The 22224-nt window shown below is 36.0% G+C and overlaps 2 protein-coding genes across 4 annotated transcripts; both read right to left on the bottom strand.

The window, feature by feature from the left end:
- Positions 1 to 4246: 4246 nt before the first annotated feature.
- On the bottom strand, positions 4247 to 8180 carry p2ry8 (P2Y receptor family member 8). The gene is made up of 2 exons (XM_053496813.1): positions 8136 to 8180; positions 4247 to 5982 (listed from the first exon to the last, which is right to left on the bottom strand). The coding sequence occupies exon 2, from the start codon at positions 5958 to 5960 to the stop codon at positions 4896 to 4898; it is 1065 nt and encodes a 354-aa protein (XP_053352788.1). The 5' UTR covers positions 5961 to 5982; positions 8136 to 8180; the 3' UTR covers positions 4247 to 4895.
- Positions 8181 to 11789: 3609 nt separating this feature from the next.
- Positions 11790 to 19536, bottom strand: upf3a (UPF3A regulator of nonsense mediated mRNA decay). 3 transcript variants are annotated; one of them, XM_053496760.1, is made up of 11 exons: positions 19236 to 19536; positions 15741 to 15847; positions 15549 to 15655; positions 15201 to 15299; positions 14996 to 15106; positions 14792 to 14847; positions 14536 to 14694; positions 14281 to 14414; positions 13857 to 14148; positions 13279 to 13356; positions 11790 to 12872 (listed from the first exon to the last, which is right to left on the bottom strand). In XM_053496760.1, the coding sequence occupies exons 1-11, from the start codon at positions 19374 to 19376 to the stop codon at positions 12708 to 12710; spliced, it is 1449 nt and encodes a 482-aa protein (XP_053352735.1). In that variant the 5' UTR covers positions 19377 to 19536; the 3' UTR covers positions 11790 to 12707. The 3 variants fall into 3 exon arrangements, with proteins under 3 accessions (XP_053352735.1, XP_053352736.1, XP_053352737.1); XM_053496761.1 differs by having other exon boundaries at positions 13857 to 14145; XM_053496762.1 differs by lacking the exon at positions 13279 to 13356 and having other exon boundaries at positions 19236 to 19534.
- Positions 19537 to 22224: the final 2688 nt, after the last annotated feature.

Raw genomic sequence — 22224 nt, 5'->3', positions numbered from 1 at the left:
GCCTTGCTCAAGGGCCCAACAATGGCAACCTGGTGAAGCTGGGGCTCAAACTGCCAACCTTCTGATCAGTAATTCAGTGGCTTAGCCCTCTGTGCTACCATTGCACTTGTTAGATGTCAAACCAGAGGGTGGTTCAGGTGTCACAGAATCCTATAAAAAAATACACTTATGCATCACCCTGACAGTATAATACAGTATAATACATAGATATAAAATGTCCATAGACCAAGCTATCAGTGTCATAATTCCCATAATTCCCTCCACACTCACCACCAAGCTGGAGCACCTGGGACTCAGCTCGTCTCTGTGTCAGTGGATCTCTAATTTCCTGTCTGGCAGACCATAGGCAGTGAAGATGGGCAGACGTGTCTCATCCTCCCTCACTCTCAGTACTGGAGCCCCCCAGGGTTGTGCTTATGCATAAACCCTGTTGTATAAACTGCACAAATATTTTCCACACTTGTTTTTGGTGTATAAACAACCACAATAAAACGACCACTATAATGAACTAACACACACAGCTAAGGTACAATAAGTAATATAATGAGTCATGGCCATCAAAACATCACACCATGTGGCTAGTTGTTGCACTACTAACCAGCCACACAGTGTACAGTGTGGACATCATTTTTCTCACAGCCTTATCTGATTGACCTTGAACTTAAGCTGGCTTCACATCGGACCTGGGTATTGTACAAATCAGTCGTACCTATGTGAAAGCGTTCTTAGTCTACGTCTAAGTGCATTTCACCACACATTTACCACATAACATTTAGACATTTAGGGGCGCTGTTTCACTTACTGTAAAATACTCAGTGAAAAACAGGGAAGAGATGTCTGTTAGCAAAAGCACTGGGGAATTTCTTTCGAACAAAACTGGTAAACTGTTTTTTTTTTTTATGAAAAAAGGGGGAAACCTGGCTTACCTTGGCCTCCGAGAGAAAATGCCTCTGGTTACAGCTGTTGTTGTAGTCGTGCATGCTGTCGCATACAGTCAAGGCTATAACTGTATTTGATTAAGTAATAAAATTGAACCTAGCTAACAATTACTGGTTCTCAAAAAAGTTCCCCAAAGTTCTGGTAACTTTTAAATTATTTGAACTTACACAGATAAAAATTAATGTCCTAGGCTGCTATGACTAACTTACTACAGTTATCTGAATCTGGTGTTAGGTTTCCTATTATTTATAGGGTTTATAGCATTCTAGAGTTCAAAGAAAGTGGGACATTTAAGCTTCCAGAGCATTTGCCATGTAAAAATCAACATCCACTTACTGCAGACACACCTCATGTCATGAAACAATAGTTTTTAATTATTCTGCATTTACTGGCATGGGAGTGTCTGGAGTTGGTGTAGTCTATTTTGAAATAAACTTGTTCAGCAAACGCATAATGTAAATTCAGTGTCGTGACAAATTTCAATTAGGCTGAAACCTCTAACAATCTGTAGCGTGGCATGGGGAACATTTTTGAGGAAGCCATCTGAGATGACCTCTATGCCCTTTTTAGTAATGTATCACTGTGTATGTTGTGCATCATACTTTGCCACTTTAACAGCCTATTAAATTTAATTAGAAGAACGTCCAAAGGCCTCTGATTTTACACAAAACAGCATTATGCAGATGTCTGTTATCTGAAACTTTCTGCTACACATCTTTGCATGTGGATAAAGAGTATTTAAAACTAAACACTTCCTGATTGAGTTTTGTAATTAATGCCTTTTTTATTACAATCTGAACAAAAATGGAAAAATGTGTGTGTGCATGTGTTTGCATTCACCGACACATGCAAGCACACCTATACACACGATTCTTCCCCAAATGTATAACAATATGCTTAATGTGCAGGAAGTTTAAATATAAATAATAAAATAATAAATATTATAAATAAAATAAGCATTCATTAAAAACTTAATCAGGAAACATTTAAAAAAAATTTTCGGAATAATCATCAGCCTACACAAAGTAAACACATCAACTATAAACCCCTGTTGACAAAAAAAAATTTAGTCGCAATAAAATAAACACAACAGTAAATTAACATATGCACCGGAGCCAGGCGAGCAAGGCACAATGAGAAATAAGAGAGTCACAGCCATTAAAACAACAGTTTAAGGGTAGCAGTATGTTAGCCACTCTGTGTGGGCATCATGTTCCTTACTGAAAGTCTGAATCCCTTCTTTTTTTCTGTGTCTATGAAGCTCTTTTTATTGTTATAATTTAATTTAAGTTTTTAATTAATGTAATGTTTTTTAGTTACATTATTTTTAGAGCTGTTTTGTGTTCTACACCTAGTTTAGTTCATTTATTGAAGATACTATATTCTGATTGGTTTATCTTTCGATTTTTTTTGTTTAAAGAAAGGGAAGCCAACTCAGTCTGACTTCCTTTTAGACATGATGGTAAAAGTGCAATTTCAGTACACATTTACCACTTAACACGCACTGTAAAGTACTTGGTGAAAAAAACAGTAAAAGACCAACAGCACAGTTACCAACAGCACAGGGGAGTTTATTACCAAAATAAAACTGTTAAATTGATTTTCATTATTATTTTTTTTAAATATATATTTGTTTTTTATATTTAATCACAAGAATACAGGGCACAATACAGACAATTGGGAAATGTCAGTTAGCATAATATATCTCTTTGGGCTGTGGGTGGAAACCAGAGTACCCCAAAGAAAACCCACCAAGCAAAGGGAGAATATGCGAACTCCACAGACACGGAACCAAAAGCAGGGCTGGAATCCTCTAACACGGGGGTGCTGGGCCATAGTGTTAACCACTGCACCACTATGCTTGCATGTAAGGAAATATAATTTAAGACATTTTTTATTTACTTTACACAAACTTAACTTTACAAAAACAAGCAATATCACACGAGAGAGAGTGTTGTTGTGATGGTTGTTGGCTGTGATGAGGTTGTGGTTTTACCTATGCTGCAATGACAGTTAGTGTAATTAACTATTGTATAACACCTGAGATGTGGAGTGATACAATAAGTTAAACATCCCAGTGTTGGTATGAACCACTGTCACTACTTGTAGAATGACTCTTGTCCAATCAGATTGCTTGATCGAAACTAACTATTGTTTAATAGATGCTAAGGTCTGATATACTTTAAAGTGTGACATTTTGAATGAAAGATAAGACAGTTTTTAAAATTTACAATATAGAGTACTCGAATTGGCTTTAAATAACATTATTCAAAATGCTGCTGTAAGCAGACTAAGAACATGAGAACAGGTATTTTGTTCTGTTTGAACGTTTCCCACTTTACCTGAAATCACCCAAATGAAAATATTTTTAGACTGTTATATTGTCACGTATCCACACTACCAAAGAGCAGCGACTTATCCTTGAAATGTGGGCGTTGTAACGACATCTCTCTTAAGCCATAAATAATTTGGTGAGATAAAGGAGCCATGGGTGATAGCCCAGAATGTTTTTCCATATGTATGGAAACTTTTAGGCACAGCCTGAAAGTCTTTTATTGAGACCATTTTTGACATTCTGATTAAAGTTTAAAATTTTAACTTAATCAAACTGTTTAAATGGTGAAAGCTATAACTGTTAAAATGTCACAAGACAAAAAAATTAGGAAACAAAGGTAACAGCCTAAATAGCTTCTTCATAGTGATTTCAAATACACTTAAACCAGCTTCAAACTAAAGAATTGCATAAGCAAGTAGCAGGGTAGCATGCCACCAAAACCATTGTGCAAATTCCTTATATAGAATATAATAGAATATAATTTTCTGCACCATCACCACCACCACCACATATCATTTGCCACTTTTTATTAAGATTAGAAACTTCACTGCTTACAAGACTGATCATGCTTTTTTAAATACTCAGTATATATTTGCAATAATTTCATATGTCTACCAATTTGTGTTAGTCCCTGGCAACAAGCCTATTATTTGGTTGCCCAACCTACCAGGATGTGTTTTTCATGCTCCTGTTTCATGCTAGTGCTCATGGGTGTGGCCCCACCTTGCGGCTTGCACAGGATGCATTGCATAACATACGCCTTTTTACAGCTTAATCAAAGGTGAAAAAAAAGATGTAAAAAAACATGACAAGGCTTAGAAGATATTTATATAATAAATATCCAGAACTGACAATTGTGATCATATGACATACCCCAGCTATATGGGGGAATTACAAACAAGCTGCAGTATCCTAAGGCAAAACAGGGTAATGAGACCCCCCCCACCCCCCCCTTGAATAATGACAGTTCAGAGGCAAACCTTTTAAAATGTGTAGGCTTTTATGAAACATTTTTGAAAAGAAAAGGCTTTATTTAAATGAGCAACTTTCATTGTGAAGACTGCAGTTTACATGGTACTGCATCACATGAAGTAAAGAGTAATCATCATTTGGATGTTATCCAAAAACACATTTAATACATTTAACATAAAATAATGAGCTTTGAATGAAAATTAACTAAAGCTAGCAAAATATTTGGCTACTATGCTTCAGTAAAAGCTACAATATAAATCCCAGAGAACCTCAAAAGTGCATATCAATCAAATAATATTTATGGCATTGTGCAGAACAAATTACTTAAAATGTAGGGACAAAACAGCTAATTAGTTGCAGTATACTTATTTCAGTTACGGTCACCTTGTACAGACAAAGAAACTGCAGGAAATGAGTCAAACAATATGCAAATGCTACAAAAACACATAAAACACACTGTTTAAATAACAGATGTAAAAGCATGATTAAAAAACAATAATCTACAATCAGGAAGGGAGGATACTGTACAAATGTGGGATTTCAAGAGAAATATCACATGAGCATTCTGGTTCCTCTTCATACTTAAAGAAAGTGAAAACTGAACATGAGAAGTAAAAATGGTTACAAATACATACATGACATATTTCAACTATAAGCTTGAATCAGCCTGGCTAATGCGTCCTTCTGTATATTTAGCATCTGCTTTACCAATAGAGCCAGTACGAGCCGATAGAATGCTTTCTCTGCGGCCTTCACTCATTTCTGTATCCATGGTGCTGAGGTTTCGCAGCTTCAACATGTGTCTCATCCTTCGACGGAAATCCTTCGAGGCTAAATAGTAGATAAATGGATCCAAGCAGCTGTTGATGCAGCTAAATGACAGGGACAGCTTATAGTACATGTAGAGAGATTGGCCATAGTAAAGCTTTGAGATTGTGTGGGCCAGGAGTAATATGTTGTTGGGCGCAAAAAAGAAAATAAACACAAACAAGACAATAAAAGCTAAGCGCACTGCACGCCCTTTCTGGATGCTTTTGGAATTTTTGATGAGAGCAAGGATGATCCTGATGTAGCAGTACACCGTTATGATGAAGGGACAGAGGAACAGAACAACAAACATGGCGAACAGGAAGGCTGCCCAGTGTGCGAGTGATGGTAGCATCTCCTTCTTTAGCACGTCAAAGCAGGTGGTGATGTTGAGCTGTTTCACAGCAAAAGTTAAATCCGTCTTCTCCAATGGGCTAAGAACTGCCAGAACTATGGCCCACATAATGATGCATGCAAAAATGGCATTCCTTATCTTTGCATTTGCCTGTCTGTAGTGCATAGGCCTCACAATACCCATGTAGCGGTCGACACTTATAGCTGTCATTGTCAAAATGGAACAATACATGTTAACGAAGAAGGTGACTGTTAGTACATTGCACATGGTGGACCCCAGGGTCCAGTTATTGCCTTGCAATTGGTAAATGATCTGGAAAGGCAGTGCTAAGCCCAGTACCAAGTCAGTGATGGTTAGATTGATCATAAAGATGATGGAAGGGGTTTTAGGATGGGTGCGGAACAACAACAGCCACATGGAAATGCCATTTCCACAGAGGTTTACCACGGTCACAATGGCATAGACGGCAGTCATAAGGTCATTCATCCATTTCGTTTTAAGTATAGTCAAGGTTGTATTGTCTAGAACACTGGCGTTGGCATGCTGAGACATTTTTTCAGGTTATTTTTCTCCCCTGCACAGAAAGACAGAAAGAGTGATGTGACATCTCACCTACTACAACCTACTTGTGAACAACATCCGCATTAACGTATACAGTATGTTTATGCATACTAAGCAATGCCAATATTAAATCAGTTTACCAGCTAACTAAATGATATGCAAATCACTTCTAATTTTAGTATTTGATTTATTGTCTTAATCGTGTATGCTTTTTTATCATTAAAATAAATCAGTGTTGTTTTCACAGTTTCTTTCACACATTAAGTTCACACATCCAGCAAACGCATCTTGATGTAAGAGTGCAGACACGAATAAATACAGGATGTGCATAACTGTTGGTTGAAATTCTCACGATATGAGGTTAAGCTTAATCTCACAATGAAACTCGATCATGCATTTGGGAAATCTCAGTTTATCTTGAAGCTTAATTTTTTGTAAGCATGTGCATTAACATCTGATTATAATACCACTGTTCTCCGCTTTTATAGGATGAAAAAATGTTCTTGCATCTGCTTGTGCTGCACTGATTTTTGCACTGATTTTTTTCCCCCAGAAAACGGTGATTTCATATTCGCTGGTTGTCATGTCTCTCAAAATATAGCATCTTACTGTGATTTATGATCTTATAGATTTGTATAAATCCATCTGTCATTTAGCAGTACATGACCATATGTAAATTATATAAATTAAGTGTGCATTAATTTATTTATCAGCTGTAGACTTCTGTGTCTGACATTGCCTTGCTGATTGTTTTTAGACACTACTTCACAAGTATTTTTAATAAATTAACCAATTATATACTCCTGTAAACTACTTTATATTTGATGCTTCTGACAAATACATGCACTGGTTTTTGTGGTAGTTATTTCTAAACACAGGTGATCCTTTTTAGCAGGATGAGGCTAAATACAGCGCATACAATGAGATAACATCCTGTACCTTGGGGTCTAAAATCCTCAGACATTTTGTCTATTCAATATTCAAGCTGTTTTACAATTTCTAGGTCACTGTTTATATTTAAACAAATTTGTGACCTCGATCATGTTAACTCTTTTTTTTTTTTTTTTTTTACAAAAGGTCAGATTATTCATAAGTTTTATCTCTTATAATAAAGCATGTGTTCGCATGACACACTGATGGATATTATCTAACATGGATCATAAGGTTTGGCACAGACTTTTTATGTCCATGCCAGCTGGAGTGCACAGTATTTTTAAAGCAAAAACGAGAACATAGCAAATACTACAAGCATTAAAATTTTGTAAATACATTATCCCAATTTTCTTTTATTATATTACTGATACTTTTGTAATAAAAACTCATACACTCTACAGGCAATTTGGAAACCTCAATTAGCTTACTTTGCAATGTAAGGAAACTGGAGTACCTAGAGAAAACCCACGGAGAAGAACATACAAACTCCAGGCACAGAGACCTGAGGCAGGACTCGAACCCTCAACCCTGGAGCTGCGAGGCCACAGTGCTAACCACTGCACCACCGTGCTGGTTGTAATGAAAACATTTTTGCTGATTTTGAAAAGATTGTTGAACAAAAGTAGTTCCCCTAGTCTTCTCAGACTTTTGGGCCATACTGAATATATTCTGTTCCATTAAAGTAGCATTATACTCCAAAGATTATTTGTTTTTGCAAGTAAGCAAGTAAAAATATGTCATTTAATGTTTACAAAGAAAACTTCATTTCATGTGTTTTAAAACAAATCAACAAAGTTTAGTAAGTATATTTCTAAATATTTGTGCTAGATATCTCATTTTATAAAAAGAAAACTGCTTTCATCTAAATCTTCTTTAATCTAAATCTGCTTTTTTGTGTTGTACAGTGGTTCTGAGGTAAGACTGAAACGACTTGCTCTTTTGATTTACCTGATGTCAGTATGTCCTAGATTACATTTCTTTCAAGTAGTGTATGTGGAACCACAAAACAAAACAAAGCTAGCGATTTAGACAACATACTACCATTCCTGTTTTCAAGCACAGTTTCTACATCAAATCACACCAGCTTTCACTTAATTCATAATTAATCCTTATTACCACATTGAACTGTTTTTTAAACGTTTTTTTTTTTCACTAATCCATTAATCCAAGTATGAAGATCAGTTTTGTCAAGTGGCTGTGGTTATGGCTAAAAGTAACTTTCAGTCCACTTACCCGACTGAGCACATGTAGACATCCACGTGTATTACAAGCCGTTAGTGTGCTATATGACTGTTACATTCAGGAAACAACTTGTTCTTAGATCTGTCTGTAGCAGACAGGGGAAGTGCGTCATTTCAGACTTCTCACATTCACAGTTATGGCTAGAATTTATGCATGGATTAAGTATACTAACATTGTTTAGCTCACTAGTACAATATAATCAGTCAGTTCATTTTGTTTGAAGCTGAAACTTTATAAAATGTGCAATGTATGGTGCAGCATGGCTGGAACTTCAAAAAGAAGATTTTATTTATTTATTTATTTTGTGTTTTTCTCTTGGGTGAAACCTCTGTGCCTTTTGATGTGAAGTCACAATGAAAAGTAAACCTAGTGAATTTTTTTGCAGCACTTTATCAAATAGATGTTGAAGTAAAGTTTCTTTCAAAATGTACAAAGGTGAGTGAGGATGTGGCAAAGGAAGACATGCCACATTAACCATAACATGCACACTTTACACTATCAACAGATGGCTTTAAAACTGCACAAAAACACAAGTACTTATAACTATTTCTGTTCTCAAGTTCTGTTTTATTTCATGTATTTCTATTCCAAAATTCATATTAACTTATCGCTTGTTTTAGTTTGTTACAAAGCTTCTTATTTTTAATACGGTGTGTGGTATCACCAGTGTATCACCAGTCATAGGCACTCTGTGTTCTTAATTTTTGGACAAACCTTGTTATACATGTTTATTTTATGACTTTGTTATTAAGGACAGCCCAAAAAGACATTTCTTATTTCAAACATTATTATTCTAGCAAAATAATAATAATAATAATATTAATAACCTTACAGGAAAATCTGCAGGCCAGAAAAGAAAGCAGCAAATTATGTAAAAGACCAATTTTTTGAGAGAAAAACATTCTGGGTTTTGCATGCATGAATAAAAAAAAAAACAGGTGTGACAAACTGAGAAGGCTGTGGCTGGTTCTGCAGGAAGTTCAGCCAAACATTAAGCAGCTAATTTCATTTTAAAAAATGCATAAATTGTACCTGATATAAAATCAAAACTAGCTGTTAAGTATTAAATTTATTAATGTAAAAACCTTTTTAAAGACATCTTTACTCTACGGCACTTATTTGCATGTGCCTAAGACTTTTGCACAATATTTGATGTTTTTTAGTTTAACACATAATAGGTTTTGATCATATTGCTGTGTTTCAAACCACACAAATATGTTATCAGTAAGTCTGAAGTTCAAGTTGGGCTACATTCTGAATAATTTTTAATTATATTTTAGTTGTTAAATTAAAATTAACTAGACAGGCGGATTAGTCATTTCATACTCAACGCACTATTAACACTATGTACAATAAACATAATGTATATATTTGTTGCACATTCAGAACATCAAATGCCTTTAATCTGTCTGGTGGAAATGTGTCATGTCCGAAGTCTTATTCTACGCAATGTCACATACTGTAGAGATATTGTAGATATATCTTTTAAAAAAAAAACTATAACTATAGCTATAGTGGCAGTGGAGCAGCAGACATCTCAATAGTAGGTAAAATGTGACATGCATAATCCTGAAAGTACCCATACACGTGATATTTGTAAGATTGAACATTTGTGGGTGAAGGAGTGTGTGAGAGGTGAACACTAAAAATTAAAAACGTTCATTTTCCTTCCTTTTCTACCTAATGGTATATGCAGACATATGGTAAGGGATTGTTTGTTCTAAAATATACATCATCGATAGTTTTAGTTATTTTGCTATTGAAAAATTGTTGCATGATTTTACCATGTTGGCTCTGTAAAGCTCCACTTTAGTATATACAGCTGCCAAGTATCAATTAGTCAGCCTCAGAATGAACCAGATTAAATTACTTTGTTTCATCAAAACTAAAATATTTATGAGAAGAAGTGACAGCTGACACTTGTTTATCTTACATGAGATTCAACGCTGAATTTGTTTCCTCTTATGGAAATTTAACAGAAATAGCTGCAACATTGTGCTATTAAACTACTAAGAATTTAATAGATAGAAGATTTACTAATCATTCATTGGAGGTTTGTTGGCACTAAGGACATCACTAAGAAGCATGAATCAATTCTGTGTATTAAGAAAACTGTTTATATTTTATGTATGATGGTGACTCTAAAGGCATTACCCAAGACTCATTTTTCATCCTTACATCCTGTGCATGTGTGGTAAAACAGTTAACGTTTTTCATTCATGACCTGCTATAACTGTGTTTCACTGTGTGCAATTAGTTGAGAATTGACTCAGAACTTGTAAAAGTGCGCGACTAGACTTACTCGTAGACAGGATGTAACTTGCACCACTACTGATTATAACAGATTCACACTGTGCATCACAAAGGGTGAGAAACACAACAAGGGAAGGCCAAGGTTGGGTATGACTACTAAATCATAACCTGTTCTTAATGATGAAGACCTTTATTGTCATTTTTTTTATTATTAAATGGTCTTTATCTTTTGCATTAATCTATTTGTTATCTGAGTAAATTCTGAGTTGACTTCACTTTCACAAGTTTGTCTCCTACAGATTTTTCTGTAAAGAAATTTACAGATTTAAATTAGGTCTTCAACCTATTTTTTTTTAGCTTCAAATAGTCATGTAATCAGTATCCTGATCCAACTGGTGTCATTCATTTTAGCTTTATCACACACTCCCTTTTAGACTAGAAATGTTCACTAAGATCACCATGGCTATACATATTGCAAAAGTATTGCATCTAAGCAAGTGAAAATATCTTAAAAGTAGTTGCATTTATCTAGTTTTTTCTATTTTAAGATCACAGTAAACCAAATAGGTAGTATGGTTGCATTGTGGTTACCACTGTGGCCCCGCACTACCAGGGTCAGGGGTTCGATTCCTGCCTCGGGTGTGTGTAGATGGAGTTTGCCTGTTCTCCCTGTGTTTGGTCGGTTTCAGCCAGGTACTCAAGTTTCCTTACAGTTCAAAGACATGCAGGTTAGGTTAATCAGTGTTTCTAAATTGCCTGTGGGCCCCAAAATTTCCTGGAATAGGCTCCGACCTATATACGCAACGACCTGGTACAGGATGAAATAATAAACCAAATAAATAGATTATTAAACTTTTTTACAAAAATGGTTTTAAGCATGATCAAGTCCACACTTAAAATAGTCTTATTCTATTGGCTTGCTCTATTTGTAGAAAGCAAAATAATCCGCAAATAGAATATTTAGAATTAAGGATAAGTAAAAAAAAAATTATTATACTGTAACATCATAATAGAAAACACTAAATAAATTTGGAAATTGTTCATTGCGTATGCTTCTTTACTGTGTAAATTTTTTTGCCAGTCCTGATACTCAAACTGAAATTAGTTCTTAATATACATCATCGATAGTTTTTTAGTTATTTTGCTATTGAAAAATTGTTGCATGATTTTACCATGTTGGCTCTGTAAAGCTCCACTTTAGTATATACAGCTGCCAAGTATCAATTAGTCAGCCTCAGAATGAACCAGATTAAATTACTTTGTTTCATCAAAACTAAAATATTTATGAGAAGAAGTGACAGCTGACACTTGTTTATCTTACATGAGATTCTTAAATATTTTTTAAACAAATAAACACACTGTTTTTTTGTCTACAATGTGCATTTTATTAATATTAATAAATCCATCAAAATGCATTGTAATGTAATTTTTCATGTGAAAAGGCTTAGTTTTCTTGGTCTTTCGAATGAGAGCAAAAAAAAAATACATGTCACCAAGGCATGTAAATCACAACTGCCATCAATTATACAACAGTATAAAAAGCACAATTGATATTTTGATGACATTTGCCGTAAATCTAAGCAAAATTCTAGTTAGTCATTCTCCATTACTCATATTCAAAGCGAAAATATGTACTTCTTAGCTTACATTAGGAGTTAGACTTAATTTAGGAGTACTACAAGAGTACAAAAATACTAAATGTCAGTTTAATATATAAAAGATCAGGCATTTTTGTATTATTATCTAAAATAAAGAGGTACATGCTGAATTACTTAAATAAGTAAGTGCTTTTTACATCCACGCTAAAATAAGTAATGTGCATATGCACACATACAGTTTTTAAGTTCCTTTTATGAACCTTTTCTGCAGTTGCACAACAGAAACATACATATCATATACTAAAAATATGCAATTCACAACATTTGTTTATGATTATACTTTATGTTTACAGTAAAATCTGTACACTTTCTGTACTACCATATTCATAAACTCTTTCATGTAATGCAATCTATATGATTCCTACAAAAGGCATATAAATCTGTCCTCTGTAAATGATGAGGGATTTTATCATAGAACAACAAACAACAAGGGTTAACAAACAACATGTCATAAGTGCTTTTTTTAAAAATGTAGAAAAATGTTAATCCAATGAGGCAGTATTCTTTAACAACTTAAACACATAGTAGAATCTATTAACATTAACATAATCAATGAATTATGCACATGGAAATACACATAGGAAACATGATCAGAGAGGTTTATTTTCTGGCCATACTACTATGCCCTTTGCCTTGAAGAACACTTTTTCTGTCACTCATCTCCACTTTTCTCAGAGCCTGTTCCTATGGTCAGCTCATAGCAGGGTTCACTGATTGGCTCTGGAGAGAGCCGGCTGAAGTCAAAGCCTTTGTTCCCAGACCCCACATGCTTACGGTTACGGGCTCCTGGCTGGTACAGCTGCATGGCAGGTCGGTCCTGTTCCCAAGATTGAGACACAGAAGACAATAACAAGGGACTCGCATTTTTTTCTCTACGACTGCAGTAAGCCCTTTACAAAGCCCTCATTTTACCAGAATAGAAAAACTCTCTAACTCTAATTAGTGTCCTACCAATGTATTTAAACTTGAGAATAGCACACGAAATGTTTTGACAGCAAATGCTCTACAATGTTTTGAGATATATATTTTATGAATTGAATGTATTGAAATAGAAATGGACAGTTTGGGACTTGCAAATGACTATAGACAGTTTCCAAAAACTAATATGTTGTGGCATTTGCTTTCAACAACGAGGCCTAGCATGGTAAGATGTGGGGCCTCCCAGCGTATATCAGTGTGGTATCCCCTCCCCTTGGGTAGAAAGGCTCAAAGGCTATCTGTACCTTGGCTGGCAGAGCCCCTCCTATCTGGTCTGGCCCCTCAGACTGGGAGGTCCTTTTCTCCTGATGCACTAATACAGACTGAGAGACATGTTGCCTTCCGTCAATCATCATCCCAAAATTGCCAACAGCTAAATTAACAGCTAACTGCCTCGACAGCACATCAGCATTCATAACACAAGCCTAGGCTGCAATACAAACCCCAGGCGGAAGGAGGATTTGTATTGCAAACTCATTGACACATTGAAACTTCAAGACAATGACTGTGATGAAAAGGAAACCTGTGTTAGTGGTCTACAGTGGTACTACATAGCTGAGTAGTGGGCAAACAGACTGATGAGTATTATTAGTTTATGCTCACAATGCCATGAAATATGCTTGTGTTGTCCTTTAGTGATATTATGTATATTTTTTTTATGTATAGTTGAACCTATACACCTAATGTATGATGAACCTAATGAAGTTTCTTACATTTTATCTAAATTCTGGGTATATTAATAACACACTTAAAGCACTAGAACTTGTTGTTTGCAGTACATAGACTGTGGTTGAGTTACTTATGTTTGATCAGTTTTGCCCACCTTATTACGTATACGTTCCTTTCTGCTCCCCATTTCATCCCGGTCCTCCTTGCTTGACTTATCCCCCATCTCTGGGCAGTAGGAGTAGCCATGGTGATGGCCATCTTTCTTTGCCCGGTCATGACAGTAGCCTTTCCCCCATTTGGTCTCCTCCTTGCGCCGCATGAATTTGTCAAACTCATAATGATGCCGTTGCCGCTTGCGCTCCTCTTCTCTGCACCTCTGATCTTTATCTCTCTGTCGGCGACTGTGGCCATCCCGCTGCTCCTTATCACTTTCTAGCTGAACTCTACTGTAAGAAAAAAAGCCACAAAAGCACAAACATGATCACTTCATGTCTTAAGATGGTGTGTATGTCTGAAAGCTTAAAGGGGCACCGCATTTATACATTTATTAAAAATATACAGAATAAAAGTGTTTGTACCTGTCTTTAGGTTCCTTTGCCTTAGTGTGACCTGAGGATTTGTCCCACTTGTTCCTCTCAGTTTCTCCACTGTCTCCTTTGTCTTTTAGTCTGTCTGATTCCACCTCATCATCCCTGTCACATTTCTTTAAAAGCTACAGAAACATCAGGATTATTAAAGCTACAATGAAAAATTTTCCATGAGCCCTGCTGGCAAATGGGCCTTGCTGGTAAAAAACATCTAAATAAGGAAACTGAAAGAGGAAGTGGTGAGACCTTAATTTTGATATCCTTTTCAGACAGCTTCTTCTGCTTCTCTGCTTCTTTGCGTTTTCGCCTCTCCTCTTCTCGCCGTTTCCTTTTCTCCTCTTCCCTTTGGCGTTTCTTTTCTAGTTCCCGGCGTCTCCTCTCCTCCCTTTTTTCCTCCCGAATTCTCTGTATTAAAAATTCAATATATTTAAAAAAACAAAAGTATAAAAGTGTCCTTAACATTCAAGTATTACAGAGAAACTCAGAACAGTTATTTCCCAACCTGCTTTTCCAACTTCTTGTTCTTAATATATTCCAGAAGTGGTGTTGTCCGTTTAGCTGAAATCAAGTAAAATGCAAAAATAAATCATTTTGCAATAAAGCTGACCACTGAACTTTTCCTTAGCGCTGTAGCACATGTAAAATGTACAAGGGAAGCCATGTCAGGTTAGCTATGCATTGTGTCAAGACAGACATACATATGTACCTATTAGCTCTCTTGTTTTAGCCTCAATTTCTCCCAACAGTGTTTCTGGATTGGCCATTGACTTCTCCTCATCACATGAGTAGTTCTCCAGAAATCTTCTGTATTCTGGATCTAGCAGAAAAACAAACCTATGGATCTCTGCATATCAAATAAATAAAAAACATTTTAAAAAATCAATGAAAGTATTTTTAACCATCACAAATACCTTCTTCAATGCTTCCGGCCTTGGCATCTTTTTTCTTGAGCTTCTTCTTGGAAACCTTCTGAAATGGTGCAAATTCTACAATTGCTGGATACTCTTGACCTAAATAAAAAGGTACATTATTATTACAAGATGTTACTGATTTGATCATTTTAGTAACAGGAGGTGCTAGATAATGTTGTTGGAAGAGGGACATTTGGACATCTCTACTGGACCCTGCTTCTACCGTGACCTGATCTCAGATAAGCAGTTAATAAGGGATGACTAAATAACCTTTACCAAACATTTAAATGATCTTTATTAATTTTTGTTTCCTATGATGTTTCTGCACAGATGTATGCAAAGTCTTACCTTTATTATCAATAAAAACATAACCATCGAAACGATCTCTGAATAGAACAATATCCTCTGGGTTTTTAAAGTTGATGTATGCTCTGGAGAAAAGATGTGGATATAGGCTGCAGAATAAAACCATTTTGTTAAAAATATATATTTTAATTTTCCATGGATCATTTTCAACATAAATTCCCAAAATAATAATACCTTTGATCTGCAGGAAAAAACTCAAAATAGTCATAAGAAGGTAGTGGACTGAGATGCTCCTCAAGCTGTTCTTTTGATAGGCTCGGTGGAAGACGTCGAATCACAACCTAGAAAAGGAAGCCATGACATCTAGACATAAAATATGTTTTTGTTCTAGGGTACAAATTTATGTTTGCCAAACTTGTAGTAAACGTTTCATTGTTACACTCTATAAACTCTTACAATTGCTGTCTTATAAATTTACATTCAACATTTTTACCTCAATCCCTTTTTAACTAGTTTTTAAATAACATTATTTTTTAAGATGTATAACTAAATATTTACTCACAATTGACTTCATTAAGAACATCTTGCACCTGCATATTCATGACCGACATTATCTAAAGAGCTTAAGTACAGTATGTGGCAGCAGCATGATGCAAAATATCATAGTCAACAGCTCCAGGTAATATTCATACTAAACATCAGAACACACACTTTGATTGTGGCTGAGATGATGATACCAGATGGGCAGGTATGAGAATAAGACGATAGGAGTGATTAGTGGGAAATAACCATTTTGATCCCCCAGGAAGGGGTTACTCACATACAGTAAACACCATTTACAATTGTGGTGAGCAGAAAAGCATCTCAGCATGAGCATACTTGAGGTAGGTGAACACAAGAGCATAAGACCATGTTGGTTTCAACTCCTGTCAACCAAGAACTTTAATCTAAGGCTTTCATGGGCACAGCCTCAGTCTGTGGTAAGATCTGAGGGGAAGAATGAGCTTACCCATAGAGATGATGCAAGTATGGCTGACATATTTCAAAGAATGTCATAGTTTGTTTTCTTTTGTATGCTTACCTTTCAGAAAAGCAAATGACACTAGAGTTGTTTTGCACGTAAGACATTTGCATGTGAGAAAGGAAGTTTGTAAAAAAGCATGATACAGGAATTTTAAACGACTCAAAACTGATAACCATATTGATGAAATGCTTTTTAACCACCTAGACATACCGTGTAATATACATGACTGACATTGTCAAAAAATGGCTTGTCGCAGTGGTCTGGTCATGCTCATTGGCCAATTCTTTGTCAAGTTGCTAATAGAGGTCTCAAGCAATTGAAACTGGACACAAGAGAGGCTTCTTTGCACTGCGGGCATCACAGTCCCCCAATAACGTGTACATATGGTGTTCTGGGAAGTCCCTCAATCTCATGCTGTCTGATGCCACTAAAATAGTGACTGAGAAAGGATTACTGTGACTTGTTCATCAATGAGTCATATCAGATAGTGAACTTATGGGAGATCGGAAACCAAGACAAGAGATGCTGGCACATCGCCTAAACTGAAGAAACACACTGCTGGGCCAAGCATCATGCCTTGAAGAATATATTTGGACCATTTAGAGATCTCCAAGACAGTCTGTACTTTGATATGCTGTCCATGCTCAGATCCATTCAGGACCAAAAGACAACAGGGGGAAATGTATGCCCAAAGCCAGAGGATTTAAAGAGTTCCTACTCAAAGACACTGAGCACTGTCAAAGTTCCTGCAGATGGGAAGGATGGACATCTTTACTGTCCATAGGAGGGTTATTTCAACATAATATGCTCTCAAACAGATGGCGAGAGGTTTCCAGGTTGTTAAAAAAAAACTGAAAACTGAAACTAAATTCTTGATATTTAGCCCATCCACTGAAGAGTCCTTTACACATAAAAGTCTTTATGTGGATTTGAGTTTAAAATCTACACAAATCTGCTTAAATTTTCTAGATGCTACTGTTACTGTTAATCTAGTTCATCTTTCTCTCTCTCTCTCTCTCTCTCTCCCTCCCTCTCTTTTTCTCTCTCAGGATGCCACTATTGTTGAGGGCATTCGGACGCCATGCAGCCTTTTTTTTAAACATGTAATACATTGTTCAACAACTAAACTGGTACTGGTACTGAGATCATACAGGTTAATCAATGATCATTCTCGCCTTTGTCTGTCTGTCTCCCTCTCTCACTCTTTTAACTATTGCCTATCTCTAACTATTGAGATATTTGCTGTCTATTAGTGTGGAGTTTCTGGTATAACATGCCTGGATGCAAAATGTAATTACAATAAATTATATAAAATAATATTTTGGCTTCAAGTATTTTTTTTCTTTTACTTAAATTTCAAGCAAGAGTAATATGAGGTCACTGGTTCAAAGAATTTATACTGAGATCTGTATGGATTTGCGAGAATAGTGGTGATCAGAAATGCATAAAGTAGTGAAAAAATTAAAGTACAGTACCAGTCAAAAGTTTGAACAAAGGTTTGGATTTATTTTTTACTAGGACAATCCTGAATTTTTTCAAAAATGTTACATAACACATATGCCATTAAGACATTAAGTAAATAATTAACACCAGTCAGTTGTTATTTTAAGACATGAAGTTCATCTGTTCTGAAACAGTTCCCACAAGAACAGTAACCCATCAAGCCCTGATGAAACTGGCCCTCATGAAGACCATCCCAGGAAATCAAGACCAAAACTTATTTCTGACGCAGAGGAGAAGTTCATTTAAAGTTATCAGCCTCAAAAATCACCAATTAACAGAACCTTATGTTAGAGCAGTTATGAAGGCTATACAGAGCATAAGTAGCAGGCACACCTCAATAGCAACTGTTATAATTATTGCATATTTTGGATGGCTTTAGCATTGTTTCACAATGTAGAAAGGTAAAGAAAAAAAAAGGAAAGACCATGGAATTAGAGGATGTGTCCAAACTTTCGACTGGTAGTTTACACATCTTCAGTTTACGTCATCAAAATGTTAACGTCCAATTTTGTCTTCATTCTGATGTTGTGATGTGAACAGTAACTGAAGCTCTTGAAAGGTATCTGCATGATTTATGCGTTGCCATATGATTGACTAATTGCATAACTACAAAAATTTACAGGTGTTGTTTCTAACATGGATGGTGAATGTATGAGAAGTGTTTAATGGGTTAATAGACACTGGGGCCTTTGGTGTTGTTCTTGTATAACAGCTTTGGGTTTGAAGTCTGGCAAATAACCAGGGTCATAACAGCTTAATTGCCCAAATCTCGCGGTGTAGCTGTGACTTTACCACAAATTTTTTACAGCATTCATAATTCTCCTGCGCGCTGTATGTGTAATAGTACAAAGTACGTTACACGACGCGTTTACAGTACAACCTTCACAGTCGTTCACATAAGTCGACACATCTCTATGCAATCAATCTCATAGCCTAAAGGTTAGTTATTTTTTTCAAATTTGAACAATTCGTAGCATACAATTATTAATTCTGGACAAACTGTTACATTTATCGTGGTAACGATCTTTACTTCGAATAGTGTGTGTGTGTGTGTGTGTGTGTGTGTGTGTGTGTGTTTGGCTTGAGGAACACAGGTCCTGCGTCGCTCCTGGTGCGCTGTCTGTGGTGCTGAATCCTTCGTCACGAAACAGACGGAGAGGAGTTACTAACACCCGCAGCTCGAGCGTCGTGTGCTGACCTACCTTGGTGAAGATTTCCTTTTTCTCCTCTTTGTGCTTTAAATTGGCCGCGGCGCTGTCCTGCTCCCTGTGAGCGTCTCTCAGCTGTATCTCGACGACGCCTCTCTCTCTGCTTCCCGTTGTCGGCTCCTTCTCAGCCCTCATCTCTCCATTTCTCCTCTTCACTTTCGGAGTCCGGAGATGCTCGCGAGAATTCAGTGTCCAAACACCGCGAGATTTGGGCAATTAAGCTGTTGGCGCGATCATATTTCTTTATATTTTTCAGAGTAATTGGTAGGTGGTACTTTAAATATCCGGATGCAGGTAGAAGTTTAATCCAAGCAGGAAAAGCCTGTGGATTTTAACTAAGCAGCTCAGTAGATCAAAGCGTCACCACGACAACACTACCAATGTCGGTAATTAGGTTGCCTAAAGCGCGACGGTTTGTACAGCTTTCCGGCAGATGTCTCGCTACTTTTCGGAGTCGCTGGAGTGGCTGGCCCTCGGTGCGGAAGGACTGGCGGTACTCATCGTGCTCCACGCGTCCGGGCTCTCAGGCTGCTGAGTCGCCAGGCGGCTGTAACAGTCCCGAGTAGGCACTGGAATAAAAACCCGGACTGTTTTAGGAAAAAATTCAGGCTACATACAAACAACATGCTACTGCGCTAGTCTGATAGCAATTAACACCAATAGCAATTAATGCAAATGTGGCATGGAATAAGTGAAGGCGAAACGTGTGTTTCACAAAACAAGACATTTAATGTGTCCGTGGTGTTTTCACAGTTCCTTTATTCTAGGTAACAAAATAGGTGAAATTGTGTGTGTACAGAGTCAGCCCAAAAATGTATATACACTTCAGGAAAAGTAAATTTTTACTTTTTACATTGTAAAATTTTACATTGTAATATTAAATTTATTGATATACGTTTAATATTGATATAATATTATATACACGCTCAAGAATTTAGACACGTCTTCTAATTCCATGCTCATTCCTGGGTTTTTTTAAACAATGCTAAAGGCATTCAAAATATACAATAATCTCCTTTGAACTATTGATATTGAGACGTGTCTGATACTTGTGCTCTGTAAAGCCTTCATAACGGCTTTAATGTGAGGTGCTGTTAATTGGTGGTAATTCTAAATTAATTTCTCCTCTGCAGCAGAGATAAGTTTTTGTCTCGCTTTCCTGCGGTGATCTTCATGAGAGCCAGTTTCATCATGGTGCTTGATGGGTTTTGTAAATGCACTAGACAATAATGTTCTTGATAGAACTTTTCCAAAACAGCTGACCTTCAGGTCTTAAAATAACAACTGAATGTTGTTGTTGTTGTTGTTGTTATTGAAATCCCTAATGCCATGAGTGATATTTAATAGTTTAAAAAAATCAGTATTGTCCTAAAATATAGAAAATAAATCCAAACTTCTGGGTGGTGCTGTATACATACACACACCTTAACCAAATATACACGTGGCGTTATACATATAACTGCTTAAGTTGATCGTGAATGAGATGACTTACTGACAATCACGTAGAGGATGTTTTGAAAAAGTTTTTAGGGGAAACATTTCTCGTATGTATGAAGACTTTCTGGGACCCTGATATATTGTATCGTACACACCAACCTGTAAATCGTACACACCAACCTGTAAATGCTTCATTGTTTATCTTTTGCACAATGATCATTACTGTACTAATTTTTGCACTAATTCCTAAATTCTTGCTGCTGTTTTTAAAGAATGTTTACGTTTTACCCACTACCTCAACACCACATTTTATGTTCTGTTATGTCGTGGTTGCGCACTGTCACTTTGTTATTGTTGCTCTTGTTTGCACATTTGCACATGCACTTTATGTTGTCTGTAAAAATAGTTATACTTAGCTAGTTAGTTTTTGTTAATTTATGTTGTAATTTATGGTAGGTCTCTCTGTCCTGTCTCTGCTAGCCAGCTAACTAGGCCTCTTGGTTAGCTAGTTTAGTGTCTCTGTTAATTTATGTTGTAAATTTATGTTGCATGTAGCACCTTGGTCCTGGAGGAACGTTGTTTCGTTTCACTGTGTACTAACTGTATATGGTTTTAATGACAATAAAGCCTACTTGAACTTGTCATTACCATTTGTGTTTTAACACTTCCAGCTCTCCAACACTGCATTCAGCTAAAGCCGTTTGTTACCTTTGTGGTCAAAATCTTGGTGATTTTGTGTGTTTTTGAACTGACACATTATTGGGTCATTGACGGATAAGACTTTTTAATAGGCCAATTTTAAAATACCAAAAATATGGATATGTTTGGCCATTTTCTAAACATTTGGAATGTAGTATACACATGCCTTTATAAAGAAAAGTAAAAAAATTGTCATTTTAGTGTTTTTACACTTAAGTTAATAAAACATAGCCTTAAAAAAGTCATCTGGGGCGACCGTAATATATCTCAGAATTCACATTTTTATGTATCATTAAGACTAGTTGAACGCATATCAGTAAATAGATAAACTGATGAAGAAAGATAAACTTTAGTGCCCTTTCATTTTATGAAAACCATTATTTCACAAGTTTATTCTATAATATCAGAGTCTCCTTCATTATCCAGTTAAAATTAATGTTTATCCCTATAAAAGGAATGGAAAATGGCTGAATTTAGAAAATAAAAGATAAAATATACAAATAATTATACTTAAACAATTAACTCTATGTATATAATTGATGTATAGAATATGAAAACTACAAATATAGGACATATATCTATCATTTAAAACATTTAGTAGTGGTCGCCCCATATGATGTTTTCAAGTTTACTCAGGTATAACAGGCTAACGGTTAGCCTCAGAAACCAAACAAGCTTCTTCTAGTGACAAAGCACTATCAAATTTATCATCAAAATATAGATTTGTGGAAAAAAATAATAATTCACAGTTTTGGGGTGATCGCCCCACATGATGACCAAAAGTGACTATGACATCACAGCTGTTAAAAAACAGCTTTTTCTTACTATATGAGAGAGACTGATTAAC

The sequence above is a fragment of the Clarias gariepinus genome, chromosome 5 (genome assembly GCF_024256425.1).
Source record: "Clarias gariepinus isolate MV-2021 ecotype Netherlands chromosome 5, CGAR_prim_01v2, whole genome shotgun sequence".
NCBI classification, from domain to species: domain Eukaryota; kingdom Metazoa; phylum Chordata; class Actinopteri; order Siluriformes; family Clariidae; genus Clarias; species Clarias gariepinus.
Note: the sequence above shows the minus strand (reverse complement) of the source record. Positions and strands in the feature narration are given on the sequence as shown.